Below are 21231 nucleotides of genomic sequence, written 5' to 3' on the forward strand. Positions count from 1 at the left end.
CTGAAGTAAGTTTCGCGTACCAGCATTTGGTGCAATCATGGACTGTGAAACGAACTAGAGTTTTACGGTGCAATACATAAAACTTGTTACAGCGATAGTACTCTAGTACTTATTGCTGCACTGATTCCCGTTCTATTGCACTCACACGCTTCAAACACTTAAGATATTTATCTAGCACTTAAAAACTGTTATAATATTTTGTAATCTGAAAATGATGATTAAGCCATTATTTTAGACTCCTTGTCATTATCAGATAATGAATAACCCAAATAACGCCTGCTTATGAATATAAGAAAATTACTCAGTCGAGCCAGTGTTCGATGATAATTAATGAATCAACGATGGTTTCGTTTGCTTTTTTCGCTCATATGACCAAATTTCAAAATCGTCTGCGTCTGGATCGATCGATATGACGTACGCTCGATATTGACTTTTAATCACCTACTGGAAGATAGCGGACAAATAAAAGAAGATAAAACTTTCTAAACCAACCGCAGCTTATCAGTCACATGACTTTCCAGTACGTATATAACCTGGATATAGCAAGTGCCAGCGCTGGTCTCTCATTGCAGCCCTTTCCAGGAAACGCAACAGCTGATTAGCGATCTGATTTTCATCTCCACATCAATGTATAAATATAACGAAGTCAACACAATCTACGTTTAATTAGTAACAAGAATTCAATCGATCAAAATTGCGGGCTGCTTGAGAACTTTGCGAAAAATGAGTTACATCAAAGTCGGCGTCATTTCTGCATTGTTGGCCGTGGTCGTGGTCAGCGTGTACTTGGTATACTTCCGACACCCGCCGCCGGACGATATTTTAGCAGCCAACCGGAAAAAGACAGCTTCATCGAGACTGGCGCGTCAGGCTTTACGGGATGATTACGATTACGACGACGATGATCCAGTTGCCGCCTCGAAGAGAATGTGGGAATCTTGGATTGAAGAAAATGGCCACGTGTCTATTGGTGAACTATACGATAAATGCGGTGAGTATGACTTATGTAAGATTAATTATCTAACCGAAATTGAACAGTTACGTGATTGAAATTCGACTCTTTACCAAATTTATTTAGTAAAGATTATCTAAGTCAAATAGCACTTTTCCAGTTGTATAGGCTATACTACATACATCTTGAAACATTTGTACATTTCTTTAGTTCACGAGTAAGAGTTTAGCGATACGTTTAATCTTTTCATGAAATAGAACTTCTGTAATAAAAAGAAAAAAAAATACAATCAATTTAAACAATCCCCGATTGTGAAATCATTCTTTAAAACTAAGTTTACTATGATTCATTATAAAACAATGACAGCTATGCAGATCGTTTTGATCGTTGAATCCTGGTACTGCTGCAAGATGTATTACATACATACACAGTTAACGGGTTGAATTTGGGTATTTTTATCACACCGCGGAAAATCGAGATCACGGGATACAATTTCCTCTTAAAAATGTTCATACTACGGTTAAAAACTGTGTCAGTACATCAGTACTATAGTACTGAATAATGTTATGATAATTGATACTGCGTGTGTGTCACATTTCGCGTAATCCAATTAGCAGTTACGTAGAATCCTTCTTTCACGGCGAACCACAGGGCCAGAACCAGAATTTCTGAAAAGGTTTACTTTTTAATTCATCATGAACAATTTTCGATTGCAGAAGGTGACGATAGAATAATGGTTGGAAAGACGATCTTGGTACCTGACAAGAAATTGGGAGGAGTGACGTCATTTACCTATGTCAATGTTACCTGGGGTGAGTTAACAAAATTATGAACACTGGGTTAAAGGGAAGCCATGGGTGGTACCGTGCACATAGATATCGATAGAATCATTTATAATGTAGTCTACTTGACCTGTCACTATCAGTCACTTTGTGACTAGACGTGATAAAAATCGCGATTGTCTTTGAATTATGAATTTGTTGATGGTAGGCCTAACCGCGAAGCTGTATTCCTATCTTGAAGATCAAAGTTGACGATATGTCAATTCGGCAATGATTGTATCGAATATATTGCATTTTCTTTTCATATACATATTTTTTTGATATAGGCCTATCTCTTTTGATTAACCGATGACGAAAACTTCGTTTCTGGTCGCCTATTTATTCGACCAGCCTTATATTTCTATAGCCTTATATTACTCTGTAGAAAAATATCGCTTATTATACTATCAATTCATAAAGGGTTGATAAAGACATGAGTAAATAAAGACATGATTTGATTACAGAAAACTTGATCGATGATGGCGAATTGTTTATCGAGGTGAAATACAACGGTAAAGACTTGTACAGCAATCATTGGGAACTATGTACTGTAGATGAAGGCGAGGAAGATCAGATCATATTCTGCCCCATAAAACCAGGACAAAAGAATTATAGAAAACAACTAAAGATACCAAATTATATACCTAAGGTGAGGACATCCACGAAAAAGAATCACTTCAATTAACAAAATTTGCGCAGGTTTTTCAGCTGTGAAATACGATGTTTTATGTTCATTTTAGGGTCGATATGTAACGAAGGCGTGGGCCACAGATCAAGATGGAAATGAAATAGGTTGCGCCTATTCTGATTTCGTGTTATAGAACGAACAAAATGCGCAGAAACGGGTCTCGGTGCAATAGAAGAGAGGAATATGGTCCAACAGGACTCCAGTCCTCCTCGATAAGTTGATGGCTAATACGAAGAGATGAAAGATATAAGTTTTAAGCCTGTAGAACTGTAAGCTTGTGTGACGAGTGAATTCATTTCCCGGTGACTCTTTCCATCTTCCCGGCGTTTTATCGCCAGCCAGCTGCCTCTTCGTTCCAGAATATCCTCTATATTCCAAGTCAAGTATTTCACTATAACGTGCATAGCTTGTAGATGTTACTCAAAGATCTGTCTATATTTACTGTGATTAACTTATTCGTGTATACATTTATTATTGAACTAACAATCCGCGTTGGTATCCCAAAGCCCAAGTACTTCAAAAAATGGTCAACTGTTTGATATTCAATTTCTTACGATATTTATTTGGTTGATAATCTTCGGAATTTGATCCATTAACGTTTCTTATAGCTCGGTAGCGATGAAACTGAAGTCGGCCCACTACACGTCACTACATTGACAGTGTGGTTGGACCTGGGTGTAAAGATACCTTCAATGCGGTGCGATCTTGTAAAACCTGGTGTATTGGTGCTATTTTCATTTTTACCGATGTCCACTGAACCGGTGTTACCGTCATTGTGACGTGCGTATCATTTTGCAAAGAATTAACACCGGTCCTCAGCGTTATGGTCATCCGTTTAATGCTTATATTATATTTTCATGTAACAATATATGTTCATTATATAGGTTTATTATTGATTGAAGAATATACTGTAATCATGTGCATGGCATAAACATGCGGTCAAACTGTTCTCAAAGTTCGAGTATTTCAGTTAGATAAACTGCTCGATCTAAAACTCGATCTCGATAAACGCCAGTTTATGATTATCAAGACAAGCGATAATGCATCGTTAATCATACCAGTTCAAGGCACGCTTTAAGTAGCTGTTCTAATGTTAACTGAGATATTGCCAAAAATCACGTACTTCGTATGAAATCGATAGAAACAGATCTTTGGTTCACGACGAAACGATCATTGATTTTGTATTTTTCGTTTTATTCTAATAAAAAAGTTATGATTTTATTTATATATCTAAAACCTATATCCGAATAAAGAAGCACTTTGATTAGTTCTCGATCAATATGCACTTACTATTCCAATAACATAATGTTCATCTCAAATCTAAAAATTACTGAAAGCATGCATAATTTCCACTGCTATATGTACTGAGTGGACTTTTTTTTTGGAAATAACTATGACATGATATTGTGAAGCATAATATTTTTGCGCGCGTTAGAGCCTGATGTGATATGTATAGAATGGAGTAGAAACACTACGAGTTCCATTGTTGTGAGTTTAATTCGAATTTAGAATCAAGCTCGTAAACAACTAATAGAAATGTGGAACAATTTCTGAGGTTAGTTTTAAATTCGTGTGAAAAGACGATACCACGATGAATGACGAAGATTCATATTGAATCGCAAAATACTGGACCTATCCCTTTGTGTTCGGATAACCACGGGGATTTAGGCACGAAAAACACTTAAAGAAATAAAAAAGGCATAAATAAGGCTGCAGAAAAGATCGTACTGTATGATAAACATGTAACATTCATATATAGTTGCAGTCTTACATATGAAACCATTCAATTCTCAAAATGTAAGAGAAAAGCGGTAATAATCATTACTATAATTGTATTTTTGTATTATTTTTGTTAATAATTCAATGAAAAAAATGATAAAGTTTAATTACTAACGAAGTTGATTGCAATCTTGTATTGAATATTCAATCCTATGTTCGACCCGATAAAAGTAATTGAGAAATGGAAATAATGTAATTCTATGGATTTGATTCACATTCCGATATGATTTCACAAAATTCATAAGACAAATAAAATAATCATACGTAGATGAAATCAAATGATGTTTCTTGTAACTTGTTTTCACGGTAATACGTGGTTTACCGGATAGGATTGGGGTTTTTCATACTCACGTTATTCTTCGATAAACGTAAACCATTCCTGAAATAAGCTTTCCGGATTTAGAAGCTGGAACATACGAGAAAGAAAAATTGAAATCAAATGTTCTGCAATTCTCCCTAGGGAAAAAGGATTCCGTATCATCTACCGATTTCGAGGAATTGCAATCAACTCAAATGACGGAACTCGCAGTTATGATTATATATTACTATTGTACGTACAATGAATATCCATTTCAGTAATATGTATAGGCCTACGCTGCATAGAACTTGAATAACCAAACGTGAATTGAATAGTGTCCTATTGTTTCAAATATAAGTTTGAACATTCTGATCTTCCTGGTTCAGTCCCTCTCGTTTTTGCTTTAATAATAATTAGTTCCGTAGGTTTTTGCACTTTCACACGGTGGCTGGTGTGTATATGATATCGACTCATTAGGGATCGAAGGTGATAAGTGTGGAAGTGTTGATGGCCCAATTATCGATTCTTGCAATTCGGTTGTGGATAAAGGCGTGTTCGTCAATATTCGTGCTATAAGTTCCGAATCCTTGCGGAAAATCATCTAAACTCTTCGAAACTGATGGACAGAATATCGGTTTCAGGAACAATACGCTGTTGACTTGCTTTGAATGTGACTGTTTTGGAAACTGTGACGATTTTACGAGCGATGAATTAGTTATTGGACAACAACTTTGAGCAAGGCTTAACAATCCGTATACATCGTGTAGGTTCTCACGGGATTGTAGCTGACTTTTCTCGCAAGGTCATCACGGTTTCATCACCTTTATTCAGAATGTACAACAACACGACAATCGTTATAAATACTGTTAATCACTCTAAAACTGTTGAAGAGGTTATTGTACCGGGTCTGGTGTATACTGTTATATTTTCGATTTTACGTCTTGTTATTTTGTCTATGGGTGTATTCGGTAATGGATTACTGATTATTTCGTACATAGTATGCGGTAAGCTTCGCACGAGCACAAATGCATTCATACTGATGGTCGCTATCTCAGATTTGATGCTCGCGTTACTCTTGATAGCCGAGAAGCTGATTACATTCTTCGGGTGGCATCATCTGTTGGACCAGCGGACACATATACCCACGATTTTCATCCTCATTACCTTTATAACGTATGCCGTGTCGGTTTTTGGTCAAGTGGCGATCTCCGCAAATCGATATGTGAAAATATGTCGTCCGAAATATTATGATTCGTTGTATACGAATCGTATGATTGTTCTCTACACGGTTATTTTGTTCTCGAGCGCCATTCTGATTCAAACCTGCATAACTTTCGTCGGAAAATGTCGAATGTATTTCGATGGATTTATGATACGACTAGCCACTAGGAATCAGGATCACTGTCTCTACGCGTTTATGGGCGAACTTTCGTCTCCGACTATAATCATTTTCGTTATGTACTTTGAAATATTTCGTACGATCTACAAAAGCGGACGACGAACGAAAAGATCGTCATCAGCCAAGAAACAGTTACGCGTTACGATCGGACTGTGCGCCGCATTCGTTACCCTGGTCGTGGCCTTTACGCCATGGTCGGTAGTGGCCATATTAGATAGCTTTTTGCAAACTAACGCAACTTTTCAGGCAATCAGACTTGCTTGCGAATGGACTATGCTGACAACGATTTCAAACCCGATTATTTACGGTTTAATGAACACGAATTTCAAACGCGGATATCTGATCGTCATTCGTAAATGTATCCCGGGATGCGGAAGAACCTTCCTCAATTTTGAACGAAACCGAAACCACAGCAGCGCAAACACGAATACGACCTCATCTTCTGTTTAAATAATCATATATAATCCTCAAACGAATTTCCATATATATTCTAGAATGCACCAGTCTTGTTCACGTACACATTCCTTTGTAAATCAAATACTTATACGATATAAGTGAATAAAGCAAAGATATTCTAAAGGTATGAATATATAAGCATTTTGTTGTTGTCATTAAGCCGTTGTAAAGAAGTAGGCGAACTTGTTGATATAAGATAGTGTAGGACATGCTCCATTATATATACGTATCACTAATCGTCCCAGGTAACATACGAGAAATCATCTGTTTCATGGTCTTCTCCGCCGTATGGATAGGTGCATTTATCACTGTTGGCGCTGATTTTGCCTGGAATTGTACCGTAAGGTGTATTGGCAACTACTGAAAAGTAAACGCCAGTACCGTCTAACATGAATCCCGTAGCTAACGGTTTCTTCGGGGTGTGCTTATCATCGGCTTTCTGTAAACGAATTCCAAACAAGATATATACAACTTTATATGTATGTAATGAATAGATATGTATATAATGTTTTTTTCAACCAATATCAGTTACCTTTAATTCCATCTCAGCTGTGGCGCACACCCACCAGAAATTTGTTGTGCAATGTTCCTTGCCCTCTACTCCGTACCAGCAGTAATATACCCCGTCCATTTTTGCGGCCTTGCCCGGAACCCGTCCATGTTCACAGTCGGCGACTGCAAGGTACACATCCAAATCTCCGACTTGTTCGGCCAGACAAACTGCATTCGCTTCAACATCTCCTGAATTTTTGTTAATCCACACTGTTCTTAATCCAGGAACGATTAATTCGTCTTTTCCCATGTCACTTTAATGTTCAGTATTTGCAGAAATAAGCAGATCGTGTCAGCGCGTACGTATATGAATTGTGTAAACCTTTTAACTGAAGTAATTCCTTTTGAAGCAATTTTTTACTCTTTTCAATGTTCACGACTTGACATACATTTATAAGACGTAACCAGATATTTCTATTGGTAGATTTGAATAGATATATGGTAGACGTACCTGCATGGCATAAACCGAAAGTCAAACCTAACATTCATTAACTAAGGGATCTGCCCGCAAGGTTTTTGGAGTGCACGTACTTCGACCGAATCCAATCTTCTAAGGATGGAGATTGTCGAAGTTGAAAAAGTTGCAGGTGGCCTCACTGTCGATTCAAGTATTATATTAAGCCAATAGTCGAAGCATGGCTGATGTCCCTGATTCAATCACACATTGATGGGCGAACTTTTATTTCCGACCCTAATCATTTTCGTTCTGTACTTCAAAAATATATATTTCGTGAGATCTACAATAGCGCAGGACGAAAGGAAACGCGCCCATTAGACATTTCCTGTAAACTTTTTCATTATTAAGAATGATTATGATACACAATATAGATAATCAAAGGATATATTTTGAGTGCATACTTGAGATGCGAGCGTTTGTCTCATGGATACACGAGAAAAGCACTCAAGGGGTACTCCTCTATTTCAGCCAAAGCAGGAAAATCGAACAACAAAATAGCGCTGATATACACGTGAACAAGGATGTTACACTTAATGGAATCTAAATGATCCTCTGATCAGGTGGATAATTAGTTTTGGAAATCGATTCATTATCTATTTTACGAAATTCGACGAACGATTACAAAAATACATGAAGAGGATATAAACTTAGTTTCTAGCTACGTAATAACGAGAATCCCACAATGATAATAAAAGACGACGTCCGAAAATAATTTCGTATTTCATTATCATTGGGGAGTCTCGTTATTTTATCGTCACAACACGGATGTAGTGTTTTATCAATGTTGATTAGTTTCTAGCCTTAGAAATTTTGCCCTTCGCAGATGTTTGACATAATTTGCACACAAATGTATATTAATGGACACACATCAATACATAAACCCGGAACCGGAAACAAAACACGTCTGGTTTGTAAAGTGTGACTAAAGATACGGATCTATACAGTATAGCAGACACTAACATTCACAGTCGTTAATACTCTTTGTTGTTAGGAATATATGCGAAGGTTTAAGATGGCGAATATTCAGGTATTCATATATAACATTTTCCAGTTTAACATGGTTAAGCTCTATTTATTCGTCTATCTGATGTTTTTATTTGTTGATGTTGATTTTCTAAAGGTTCTGACGTTTGCGATGTTCTTTGTCGCGTCGTGTATCGTAAGTTGAAGAAGATTTTATACTCATTTCCATCTTGTACAAAACTTGCATAAATATCTGTTGGGATGTACATTCGTAGTTCAGTTATTTCTTTCTAATTCAATACAGAATGTCGGTTCAGCGATGGTCAAACATCCCGTTTATCCGGGTTCAAAACCAGGGACGTGTCCGGGTGGTATGTCACATTGTGCAATTGAACCGAACCAATGCTTCAAGGATGAAGATTGTCCTGGAGCCAGGAAATGTTGCAGGTGGCCGTGCGGTGGATTCAACTATTGTGCTGAGCCAAGCCAAAGCACGGATGATCTCCAAAATTCATTGAAATGATTTTCAAATCAAAATCAAGTTTATAGATTCTGCTTATATACTTGTACCGATTAATAACAAACAAGATAATCATATGAAAAATAAACAATTTTAATCTGTGGAAAAATCTAAAAAATTGTATCCGTCTTAATGTGGAGATTTATAAACTTTTCCCATGGCACGAAATCATCGGCTATGTTGAAGTTTCACTTATCAAGACACATTTCGCAGACGAAACCATTCATCTATTTTTGAATGACTGTTGTTTTGCTCGAAGATATTCTATAGTACTTTCATCTATGGTTTTATATCTCCCCGCCTGAAAATATTCATCATCATAAATTTTTCCATGGTAAATATAGGACAGCAAATAAACATAAGGAGTTTGATGTATGATTCATATAGTATAACATTCACGAAATAAAGCATACCCTGGGATTCAATACTGAGACGATCTTTGTTGCTTTTACAAATTTTCCATGTCTTAGTGGAACTGTAAAATACCTTTTCCCCTTATAAACACCATCCGTATCACCAACTGAAACAAGCAGATGACCATAATGTATTTGTTGAAGGTGCGTCTAAACAAGAGCCACATAGAAATGAGTAATGGTCTTTTGTATTCTACATATATCGAGGATTTTTGCCTTCGTACTGCCGCGATAAGCCCCATCAAATACCTGGTTCGTCAAGCTTCAAGCCGATGAGTGGTCTAAAACTTGCGTATTCCCTATCAACGCTACCGACAAACTTTACAATGCCCGAATAATACGGACTGCTCCGTTCTGAAAATATAAAACATTTTAAAGATATTCGATGCGGAGAAAATACGCGTGTTATCGGATAGATTCGTCGATACATTCTTATCATTCACCTTTACAAGGACCTAGATTCACCTGAACCCTATCACCAACGTGTATTAGTTCTAGCATTAGCTGGTCCTTTTCGTATTTAGTCAGTTTTGGTAACGGTGGTTGCGCGCTGCTCGAGGTTGACGTAGAACTCGGCGGTCTCGTAGTCGACCGTGAACTAACCGATGATACAGTTACAATCTCAAAGCCGTTCTCTTTCTGTTGCTCAGGTATTTGCGGTGTTTCTAATCTAACATCAGCCACATTGTGATGTTCGACAGAACGGAAGTTTTGAAATGAGTCGTTAGGTAGATATATGGAATATGCGCTCTTTAGTCTATCGAACAGTTTGTCCCCGGGAGATGTATTTAGATTTTGACTTGTTCGTCCATCCGTAGAACTACTATTCCGCACATTTAATAAGGCTTTGTTTTGTCTATTTTGTCCAACACTTGTTTTGTTTGTTTCCCTATTGCTTCTCGGAGTCAAGTGTTCGTCGGCTATATATTCCAGAAAACCAATATTCTGTTTGCATTCTGCTTGTTTCTCTATAAGATTCAAACTGCTGGTCGTGATGTTACACGGTGGAGTGTTTATGTCCAAACACACTTTCTTCGGTTTACTCCTTGGAAACTGTAAGTTAACGAAATAATATACGTGCACCATCATATCTTCGATGATACAAGTGACGAACGATAACAGATTATTGTCATAGCTTACCCTCATAGGAGAGGTTGCGCGGGCCGAATTAAGCTGTTCAGTCAGTTCATCATATAACATTTGATGGTCGTGTTCGATACAAGTGTTCAGTCCATTTTCACTAGAAAAACAAAGATCTTATCATGAAAAAGAAAATGATACCAACATGACTTCATCAATGTTATCCTCACATGGCTTCGTCTTCCTGTGATTTGATTCCTTGAGGAAATGTCGCTTGGACTGTCGCCTTTTTACCAGCCTTCTTTACCATGTGAAGAAACTGATCGTTGTTTTGGATTTCTTGCAGAACTTCCTGAAAGAGAATATCCACTAATTAGCAATCGAGAGACTTCAACGAATATATTTTTTCACGGGAAAGAATCAGTGAATGAATGATTGTGTAGGACGGACAAAATAATCGTAGAATATGAACTACAACCTTTGCGAGTTCAAGCGCTTGAGACTTTTGTATAACGAGCTTGTCCTTGCCGAGCAGTAGTTTCTTCAGGGTGAGCGTTTCGCATCGCGATATCTGTAAATCTTTTTCTAGGTCATCCATTGCAGAGACAGTATTTTCCAATTCCTAATATAGAATGATAGAAAAAAACGTTTAAGACCGATGTCATGTGGAAGTGCTGGGGGTAATTAGAATTCGGATCCACAACCTTGATCCGGTCTTTGTAATCCTTCGCCGTCTTTCTCGCCAGCTGAAGCAGTAATAATCGCTCGTCTAATTGATTCTGGATGTTAGATATTTCCTCGTCTTTATCCACGATCTGTTGCTTGAGTTCTGCTATACAGTTCAAATCCTACAACGTCGTAAATTCAACGCCCTTTTTATTCACGATTTAGAAACTAGAAAATAACTGATTTCTCACAATTTCCTTACTCGATCCATTTGCTCATTCCGCCGAATTTCATCCATGACTTGACTTTTCAAATCTTCTACGCTCGATTGCAACTCTTCGATCGTTTGTTCAGCATTCTGTCAAAAACAAATATATAGAAATAACAAAAAGTGACACCACGCACACGTAGAACAAATGTACATACCTGTAGATTTTTAGTTTTCAACTCTAGGTAGGATTTGATCGTAGTGAGTTCAGTTTCTTTTTCAATTCGTATCGATCTAGAGTAAACCATTTAATTTATTCGAAAACATGTCAATATCGTGATATAAAACTTTCCCTATTTTCTAACTCATTATTGACACTCTGATAAAAACGGTGATTTATACCTAGCATTATCCAATGATTTCTTCATCGTCTCAACTGTCAATTCAGCTTTTTCAACGTCCATAACTGGAAAACACATCGATCATCATTATCAATGCTAACCCGTCGGTATATCTCACGCTAACGCACAAAATCCTCCCCAATTTCGAACACTTAAAAATTGTTACATTCAACATTACCAATTAATCATCAAACGAAAAATCATGACTTTCCATAGAAGTTGATGCAGATCGAAAAGCGCTATGAATATCTTAAACCGAATCCATCGCGCTTTCAAAATGAGAAATGCCAATGTTCTATGGATAGCAAGTTAGTAGATACCATCCCAAGTTGCAATAATTACTACTTAAAACCCCTTTCATCCATTACTGCCTATTAGTTTGATATATAATAAATGTAGCATATCTTTTCGCGTTTAAGATGTTAGATCAAAAGTAAAGAATCTTTTTTCCGCTTCTCGTCAATGTGTTTACAATGTTAGTCTTTAAACTCAGAGTTAGCTTAGCTTTATGGAACTACATGAACTTACGCAAAATCTTCTCTAAAATAAAAAAAAGAATTTATCCGAGATGAATCCATACTTTAGATTTCTAATGGATTTTTGGAAAAAAGAAAATAATTTCTATACAGTTTTGCCTGTTTGACCGACCTTTACTTTCGAGACTTTTGATTCGTTCTTCAGCTTGAGTCAGACTAGTCTCGGAGGTAGTGAGTTTCTGTAGGGCTGCCTGTAAGTCTGATTTTGAAGTTTCAAACTCTTCCGTTGTGTTTGCAAGTTTCTCCTTCGTGTCTTTAAGTTCTTCAGTAAGTTTTGAGCACTGGTCTTCAAAATTCTGAAAAATGAAAATGTCCGTAATTCGAGTAGCCTAGGTATTGAAATTTATCATCAATTTCATTACAGTTTAAATTATCATGCAGTACCTCTCGTTGGGACTTTTCGCGTGCATATTTTTCTTTGTATTCATTGAGTTCATCTACTGTTTGCTTGAGAAAAGCTTTTTCTCGTTCTCTGAAATGAGTTAGACAATACAGAACTGTAAACGCGCTGTATGTACCTTTAACCATAATGTCTCGTGTAAATCCAAATCTTCGCCTAGTATTAGTGACATCCTGACAACTGATTAGAACAGTCTTATTTCCTTAAAACTGATTTTCATGAAGTGAAATTATGGACGCCGTTGTTACGTGTTGGCACCTTGTGCACACTTCTATTCCTGGCTAGTGCCAACTGTTGTTCACAAGCATCATATTGAACAACGTGGGCTTTTTAATTCAGTAAGCGGCTTGCGCTTGACGTCCACCATGACGCGCTGTGATGTCAGGTGCAGTACCTCTATTGAACATAATAGAATGGAAAACATGCGTAACTATGAATTCAGTATGATATCGTAAATTTCCTTTATCGTTCATCGGTACATTATCATAATTGTTTTGGAACATTATCAGCGCGGAGTTAAACAGTGGATATCATATGAAATATTGATGATAATCTTTCTTGTGCGCAATTATCATTCCTCCCGTATTTCATCATCATAATTCGTGTTCAACTCGTCATCGGATCTAAGATTGAAATGCCTATTTTGGGTTATCAGTGAGGCACAATAGAGAAACTATATGTACAAAAGGACATAACAATAAATGCACAATGATACATAGTAACATATCTCTTAACATTTACAGGAGAGAATTTCAAGAAATAAACCAACGTATATGGTACGTTTGAAAGAAAAAAGATGTTGATATCGAACGCACTCACTCGTTAACCTGTTTCTGTTTACGTATTAAAGCCGCTGTTGTACCGCGAAGGCTTAGTCTACGTCCGGAAACCGGTAATTTTGGACTATTAGTCGTCGAGCCTGGAACACTTTGCGATTTGACCGCTTGCACCGGCGGCGGTGGTACGGTCTTTGCAGATCCCGGTTTAACTGCTTTTTGCCAGTTTGCTTTCGCTTTCGCGTCCATTTTTGTTCCGCAGTTTTGCTCTTTTAGAGATCATTAACCTTATCGATTACGATATGACATCATAGAGAGAAATTCCTTGTTTAATCCTCAGTTTTTAGCGCGTAGAACTGAACGCATACATTTCCAGATTGGAATTATCCCTTTTCACTATGTAAAACGATATGAAAAGTAGATATTTACGAGCCATTGGGTCGTATAATCCGTTCGCGAGTCTTGTTGCTAAAGAAACAGGAAATATTGGCGTGGTGAGAGGAGAGTGTAAACTTGGTATTACGACTGAACTGTGCTGCTGATATATTGATCGCGACGATTACGATGACAATAGAGACAAACTGTTTCCCGACGCTTGTGACGTCAGATTTACCCACAATATCATGTTTTGAGATACGATGAACATCCTTTATTCGTAATTCTCAAGTGAGAACTGTTTAATTCAAAAGTGAATTTTAGAGAGCTTCCTGGAGGAATCAATTTAACGTATAGAAGGTTACGTGGATGATTATCTATTTGATAAAAAGGTTGTAGATACGTGTGATAAATGCCCGACCCAGACTGATTTTTTCTTGACGATTTCTATGTTTTGAACAAGTATATATTCTCTTTTCGTAAACAAGTTATTCGCACGTCATAAGCAGTTTATATAGGCATTGTACACGGCAGTATTTTATCGTTTTCATGCGTCGGTTTTGACAGCGTAATGGCCGATCACAAGCACGGTTAACGATGACGTTGCTATGGAATTTAATACCACGTAAAACATAGACGCTACCGTTGGACTAACAGTCGAGATCACATTACCGGCCATGTTTACTTCCGTTACGAAAGGAAACGCAATTTTGACGTGTCGTCGAACTGCCGTTGTGTTGACTAGAGTTTGCTCGACAGATAAACATCGACTCACGCGATCATATTTTTTTCCGATTGGTCGAAATTATCACAGATATCCCAATGGAATTTTGAAATTGTTGTTAATTTCAGATATTGAAGCTTAGCGTTATAACATTTCACCACGGTTCAGCTACACAGATTGGTCTTGTTTGCTATAGATGGTCTTTTTGGCAGGTCGGCCTATTCTTCAAGCACCTTCGTTTCAACCAGAATACGCTCTATACATATTTCGGAATAGCATAATTCATAAACCTGGTAGAAGCGGCCAATAGGAGCTTGCAATCCGGAATACATTCAATCAAGACCTAAATATAGGTCCCGACTGTGCTACTGGTCCCAAGAATTTGAATCATCTATGTATCAAACGAGCAATCTGAATGTGGGTGACCATAATCATTCCGTCAGAACTCCGTGCATTTCTGTATCGTTTATTCAAATGCATTCCGAATCAGGCCAGTCACGTGATAAAACGATATATTATTGTCTTTGTCGCAATACAAATCTATAAAAAGAATCCGAACTAAAAATAGCGGGAAAATCAGATTGATTATATTCAAAACCACGCAACTATAGATGCCAGACAGAATCCAATTACCGCTAGACAGCATCTGACATTACTCTTGATTAACCTAGCATTTACATTTCATCAACTTCTCAAATTAAAATCGATCGCCACCAATCAGTTCTCTCAACATTCATTGATGTATTACGATGTTATGTACATTATACGAGGCCTCCGAACTGTTGAATAGTATCCCTGATTGAAATGACAGTGCATTTAGTCATTCCATACAAGATAATTCATTTCATTCAATTTCACTTGCTTTCGAATCTGCGATTATAGTGGTGGAATCTGCTCGATATTGAAATCAAATCTCTGTTCGCTGCTGATGATTTGTCTTACAGGCGTTTCGGATTTATTGGCATGTCCCTCGTCAAAGAAAGGGGTTTAACTCGAATAGACCCTGATCACTGATTTCAATGATCTTTTACGTTATTTCAAGTAATTCCTGAGATTCTGCAATAGCATGCGAGGATGATTTTTAAAGATAACAGATATAGATAATTTCAAATGAAATGTAAAATCATTAAATGTATATCTGTTTCCCTTATCTAGCTATTGAATTGCATACGATCGTAAGTGTTAGCCCTCGATGAAACAATACTAGATATGTTCTGCTTGGAAGACTACTCTGAATTTTGTATTCATTACCTTTCCATCAGTTCTTGTTGCTGAGCTCTGATGACTGAATGCGGAGGAAAACGTCGAATTTCACCGTTTCTTTTGTGGAACCAGTATGCATTCCCAGTTTTAGGACTTACCAACATACACCAGTCGTGCTAGAAAATATCAGTAACATATATGATAAAACTACCAAAATAAGAATGAATCTAAAGCGTACACTAAAAGTGATAGTGGCAATAAATTTGAAATATTCAATCCAAAGCCATCGCTATCTTTATTTTGAGTCTATAAAAGTATATTCAGATCTCTTACCGGTGATGGATGTCGCGCTTCGTAGACTAACAGCACCAGTCGTTTAGCTATCGGTATAAATTCCCCGTGAGTAAATGATGATTTATCATTCTTGAATAGTTTCCTAATTTGCCTTTGATCTTCTGACGAGAGAAGAAGACAGAAACTGATTGAAGAAAGCATCTGAAATAAGACACGCACGCTAAGAATAAACTCCTAATGTTCTTCTTATCAATATATAGCCTGCTCCATACAAATAATTTTTTTTTGGTGGAAATTATCTCTTTATGAACTTAACGTAAATTCCAAGTAGAACAGACTTACCTCTTCAAAATCACGACGTCGAAGTTCACCTTTGATTTTGGGATTTTTATTTTTACTATCCTTCTCATGATTTGCCTCCTGTTTCTCTAATAGATCTAAGATCACGTCTTCGAACACGTCTTCTTTTATCACTGTGTAATATTCCTCGGGTATATCATACCTAAAACAAACATTAAATGATCGGAGTGACCGGATTTCTTTCACGTAGTTGCGAATGACTTAGTCGAGGCGGAGATCACAAAGTTGTGGAAAATCGTTTTACCTCATTTCACCAGTTATCTTATTGAAGTAGATTAAACTATCGGGTCCATCTAATTCAACCCAAGTTCCCTGAAATAGTAAATACTCTAAACTAAGCATACCTTGGTATCATTTGATGTTACATATAAGATAATAGGGTTACACGTACTGTGCATTCTGTCGATTTTCCGTAAATATACTTCAGAATTTCTGTGAGTAGATTCTCGAATTCTGGAAAATGGAGACCAGTCTTCGGTTTTCGTGACTGAAAGATTAGCACGTGTTCATATTCATACATTGTCATGGATACTGCATATTTTACACAAATAGTTCGACACGGATGTCACTGTCTCCGCTTTTATGATTTATACGACAAGGGAAACGTATGCCAACAGTTAATATGAAAGGCGATATTTCTTGAGCAAACCTTTTTACGTTTCTTTGTTTTATTTTCCGACTTGTGTTTTGAGTCTTCATTCATTTTTATGATATCGGCACTTGTGATGGAAATATCGACTAAACTCTTCGACTGGAAAAACTGAAAATTCAAACAGCCTCATTTTTTGGCCTAACAAAGTTTTGTCGGTTTCATGTCGGGCGTCTGTTGTTTCATTACGATGCCAAAAAACGCTTACCTTATCTAATTCCATTTTGCTTAGCAAATTATCCTCATCTTGGTCGACCATTTTGAATATCTTTTTAGCTAAAGCCGCAAACGGATCTTTGATTTTATGTTTCGTAGGTTTATGAACATTTGGAATAATACTTAACGGATCGGCGGAAGGGTCGAGTATTTCACAGCCGGTTCGAGCTGTTGGATAGTCCTCGTCGTTACCTGAGTAATATTCACTACTGTTTTCAATCGATTCATTGTCGTTTTCAATGTTCGAATCCTCGTCAATTTTAGCACCGTTTTGATTTGATTCAGTTAATAATGGCATAGATTGAGCATCGTGCTGATGATGATAACTCTGTTCACCTATATCAGATGTTTCTTCACATGTCGTTTCGCGAGTTTCAGTTTTCATTCCGTTCATTGATTCTCCATTTGGTTTATTTTCGACTGCGGGAACACTTTTATCGATCGCGTGTGTCGACGAATGAACTTCGAATTCGCATTTATCATTCGAAGTTTCAATTTCTCCGCTTTGACCCGGAATAGTCAAATCACTGTTTTCATATTCCCTATGATTGGCTACTGTATCCGGCTGTTCCAAAGTCTCCTTCCACGACTGATCAGTTTCCATATACCCAGCGGTCAGTTGTATATACTGCTCCAAAAATCTTTCTTCATCGGAATCTGGATGTAACGATATATCACTGTCATGTTCGTAAGCGTCGTAATCACTCCGTTTCGTCATGTTTGCGTGTTTCACGGAGTTGATGTCGTCGTTCTGGCGAGGAACGGGGAACATGAAGTAATCGTCACTGTTACCGTCACGTATCGGAGACGGAGGTGTCACTTGAAATTCCGGTAGAGATGCACGTAGTCTAGTACTGACATCGTCAAGTTGTAAAGGCATGCTTCGTGGCGTGGCAAGTTTAGTAGGCCCATTCATTTTATTCCCAGCAGGATCGCTACATTTCTCTCACGCTAAAAATGAACAATTAATTGATAATTTCTAATCGAATTACGTACAGAATGGTGGCAGGATTATTGCATTACGAAACCTGCCAGTCAGGTCACCTAAAAATGATTATTAGATTGAATATATTTAGTCAATACAAGTATCTATGCATTGTGGCGAATGTCAGAGCTAACACTACGAAAAGATGGATGTCCATTGAAAATAACCGTCTCATAAATTATGCAATTAATATTGAGAATCTAATCGGCAACATGTTTTACTTTTTTTGCTACTACGAACAACTAAACGGTTTGTAGAAAGCTAATTATAGGTTGAAAAATTTATGTTATAGAGATATGGATTTATGAATGATTTTAATTTGATGTTGACCTACTTCAGAAATTAGACGACTATATCTAAATCTAGATAAACGTACGTACAGCAAATCTGAAAACCTTGTAAACTGGTCTTTATTCTTACGTGTCTCCATAGTTCGGTAAACTGGTTTATAGAAAACAGATCAGTTGCATGGGAATCAAAGTATAGTTTTACTGATGAAATATCGGTTTTAATGGATAATCCATGTAATCGTTTTCACACGCCGGATATCACCAGTTATGCCAGTCACGCTATCATTGCAAACGCAAAATATTTTCTAATTCTAGAAAGTTGTTCTTCTTTTTCCATGGGATTTCGAAATAAAGTGAATATTAGATACATATTGTGTAATTCTAATCAAATGAGATTGATATTAGTAGAATACTGACAACCGGTTCTCAATAAACTCTTCCAGCCCCGAGGTTACCTCACATTAAGAAATATTTTTATCACCTTAATTGTCGCTGGTTTGTGGTAACACCAACGCCTAAGCTATAAATCCACATTACGGTAATTTGCTATTCTCGTACCGTTGCTGTTTTTGGCTATTTTAAGTTTGTTTATTTTGTATTATACGTATCATAATGTTCCAAATTCAATATAAAAAAATGACGTAGGGAAAAAAGCGCATTTGTCTAAGTGTGACCAGTTTCATGATAGATAATCATATATAAACAGAATTATAATTTGTAAAACTGTTATAGTGATGCACATGGCTGATCCAATTAATTATTGTCACACAGTTGGATATTTCGTATCTTGACGTGCGACGTACATTCATTGGAATCACTGCCCACACGCTACAGGGGTTTGACCGAAAATGGTGACCATTCCTACCGTTAACTATTACAATTAATAACCTTTAGTCTTTTCATAATTGGAGATTTAGACGACCTTTTTCCAATTTCCAGAAAGGTAGATGTTATCAGATAATAATTGGTTCCCTCCGTCTTATACTTCAATGGGACGTAGGTAATTACAGTCAGACAATCTAGTGTTTTCCCGTGTTCCTATGGTGACCGTTCATAAGATTTATGAGGCCTTCGGGTGTTATACAAATATCAACATTTGTGACACTGTCGTGATTGCAGCTGAATGAAGTCAGAAGAAAAATAGTCCCGAGGTTGATGATAGGCATAATAATCTGACTACTGAATTGTAAACACTGGTTGAGACTCGACGATAACTGTATAAAATCCTTATAAAATTGCTAAAATGGCGATTAATTACAGCTTAAAGCATTGGAAAGTAATTATCATACAGATAAAAGCAGTGCGCATTAAACTGATTTCAGTGACGTGTTAGTTACAAAGCTTATGTTATTAACTAATACCAGTTGTTAAGTCAGCCATGCGGCCTCGCTAAGAACACTTATTGCTTGTAACTGACAGCGATTATGTTGTAAATTATTACCAACCGATTTTTCCTTCTGAAATCACTCGTCTCGTGAGGTCCACCGAGTTACTTATCCTACCCACTCGAATAACTAACACATTTTCTAATTTCGACCAAACAAGTTTATTTCAAGGACTCTTAAAAATATAATTTTCTCTTCCCTATCTAAACTAAATTCCTCTTTCACTTTTGGCAATTTATTCGTGTTGGTACATCGGAATGTCGTCTGGCGACAGAAAAGCTATACTTAATGGGTCTTATAAAATGCAGTAGACCTCTTGCACGATACATTTTCAAAATGAATTTTCAAATAGAAAGAACTTCACTGGTTTGATTCGACCAACGTTTATTGTCAGGCCATGTATGAACTATTTCATGAAGATTGGCGCGACTGTTGCGAAGATGAACTACAGTCCGTTAGAATCGTTTTTAATGCCATTGCTCACATAACGCCAACATTTTTCAGAGTACAAAATTTGCTCAATCTAACTAAAATTCAATGGAAATACCATTCTTTACGACGCCAAATTTGTTATAAGGCCATGTTTTCTATTGGTCACAACCGTGGCATTGGAAAGGACTGAACGGTATATATGAATGTACATTATTTTTCATAATGTTGTAGTAACCTAACGATATATTAGAGACCGTTTTTCACGTTTAACTTACCTAAAGTTTATCCACATTCCGAGGTTTTCCACAATTTAAGGTACGTTCATCGTATAGATATATTTCGTGAGGTCTTATTCATTCGCCGAACCGGCGACGTTCATAAAAATGATATCTTACGGCTTAATATCAATTACGTACTAAATATTTTCCACAGCACAAAAAGAGTAATCCCACGGACAAACAAAGCCTAGACATTGTAAATCACGGTGTATTCCCACCATTATACAATTATACCTATCAACATAAGATTTTGCCTACACGACACTGTGTCTCCTAATTTATGTATAAACTCGGAAACACTAAAAACTGACACGAATTAAATAGAATTCCAACGCCGCATGACAACTGACGTTCCTATGTATGTCTAATCCAACCACGCATGGCCCGGTCAAAGATATAACGGTACGGCAAAAATCAACTTATTGTGTTATAGCACGATAAGTGTCATTGGCCATTTGTAAAATAACTTTTCAAGTCCGGTGAAATTAACGCAATTTATCGATTGGAATTCCCCGCAAAGAACTATCGAGTTCGTACTGGGACAGATACTGGAATAGTGTCCGTTTCGTCATCGGTGATATTAAACCCAGAGAACTCCAACCACGGCTGAAGTTTGCTGTAATTATCGTAATTATAGAATAGTCCATTACTCGGCGATCAATCAATATCAGCGGT

The 21231-nt window shown here is 37.1% G+C and overlaps 5 protein-coding genes across 10 annotated transcripts; 3 read left to right on the forward strand and 2 right to left on the reverse strand.

Annotated features, from left to right (window-relative positions):
• The first annotated feature begins 331 nt into the window (after positions 1-331).
• On the forward strand, positions 332-4519 carry LOC141914431 (putative phosphatidylglycerol/phosphatidylinositol transfer protein 2). Its single transcript, XM_074805613.1, has 4 exons — positions 332-991; positions 1669-1764; positions 2238-2422; positions 2514-4519. The coding sequence occupies exons 1-4, from the start codon at positions 724-726 to the stop codon at positions 2592-2594; spliced, it is 630 nt and encodes a 209-aa protein (XP_074661714.1). The 5' UTR covers positions 332-723; the 3' UTR covers positions 2595-4519.
• Positions 4520-5370: 851 nt separating this feature from the next.
• On the forward strand, positions 5371-6387 carry LOC141914429 (melatonin receptor type 1A-A-like). Its single transcript, XM_074805612.1, has one exon. It carries the CDS (start codon positions 5371-5373, stop codon positions 6385-6387), a length of 1017 nt encoding a protein of 338 aa, XP_074661713.1.
• A 116-nt stretch (positions 6388-6503) lies between these two features.
• Positions 6504-7265, reverse strand: LOC141914432 (uncharacterized). Its single transcript, XM_074805614.1, has 2 exons — positions 6926-7265; positions 6504-6832 (listed from the first exon to the last, which is right to left on the reverse strand). The coding sequence occupies exons 1-2, from the start codon at positions 7193-7195 to the stop codon at positions 6626-6628; spliced, it is 477 nt and encodes a 158-aa protein (XP_074661715.1). The 5' UTR covers positions 7196-7265; the 3' UTR covers positions 6504-6625.
• A 926-nt stretch (positions 7266-8191) lies between these two features.
• Positions 8192-9020, forward strand: LOC141914436 (uncharacterized). The gene is made up of 3 exons (XM_074805622.1): positions 8192-8429; positions 8523-8561; positions 8670-9020. Exons 1-3 carry the CDS (start codon positions 8400-8402, stop codon positions 8886-8888), a joined length of 288 nt encoding a protein of 95 aa, XP_074661723.1. The 5' UTR covers positions 8192-8399; the 3' UTR covers positions 8889-9020.
• A 26-nt stretch (positions 9021-9046) lies between these two features.
• LOC141914435 (uncharacterized) lies at positions 9047-20800 on the reverse strand. Of its 6 annotated transcripts, none has more exons than XM_074805616.1 (22): positions 20554-20800; positions 17179-18137; positions 16971-17081; positions 16713-16808; positions 16566-16633; positions 16304-16463; positions 16001-16162; positions 15716-15843; positions 12574-12661; positions 12302-12485; positions 12182-12193; positions 11655-11718; positions 11471-11546; positions 11307-11402; positions 11083-11226; positions 10857-11000; positions 10609-10730; positions 10439-10538; positions 9742-10351; positions 9548-9652; positions 9299-9405; positions 9047-9186 (listed from the first exon to the last, which is right to left on the reverse strand). In XM_074805616.1, exons 2-22 carry the CDS (start codon positions 18100-18102, stop codon positions 9109-9111), a joined length of 3579 nt encoding a protein of 1192 aa, XP_074661717.1. In that variant the 5' UTR covers positions 18103-18137; positions 20554-20800; the 3' UTR covers positions 9047-9108. The 6 variants fall into 6 exon arrangements, with proteins under 6 accessions (XP_074661717.1, XP_074661719.1, XP_074661721.1 ...); XM_074805618.1 differs by lacking the exon at positions 20554-20800 and adding an exon at positions 19907-19952; XM_074805620.1 differs by lacking the exon at positions 20554-20800 and adding an exon at positions 18943-19008.
• Positions 20801-21231: the final 431 nt, after the last annotated feature.

Source organism: Tubulanus polymorphus, unplaced genomic scaffold (genome assembly GCF_964204645.1).
Source record: "Tubulanus polymorphus unplaced genomic scaffold, tnTubPoly1.2 scaffold_21, whole genome shotgun sequence".
Lineage (NCBI taxonomy): Eukaryota > Metazoa > Nemertea > Palaeonemertea > Tubulaniformes > Tubulanidae > Tubulanus > Tubulanus polymorphus.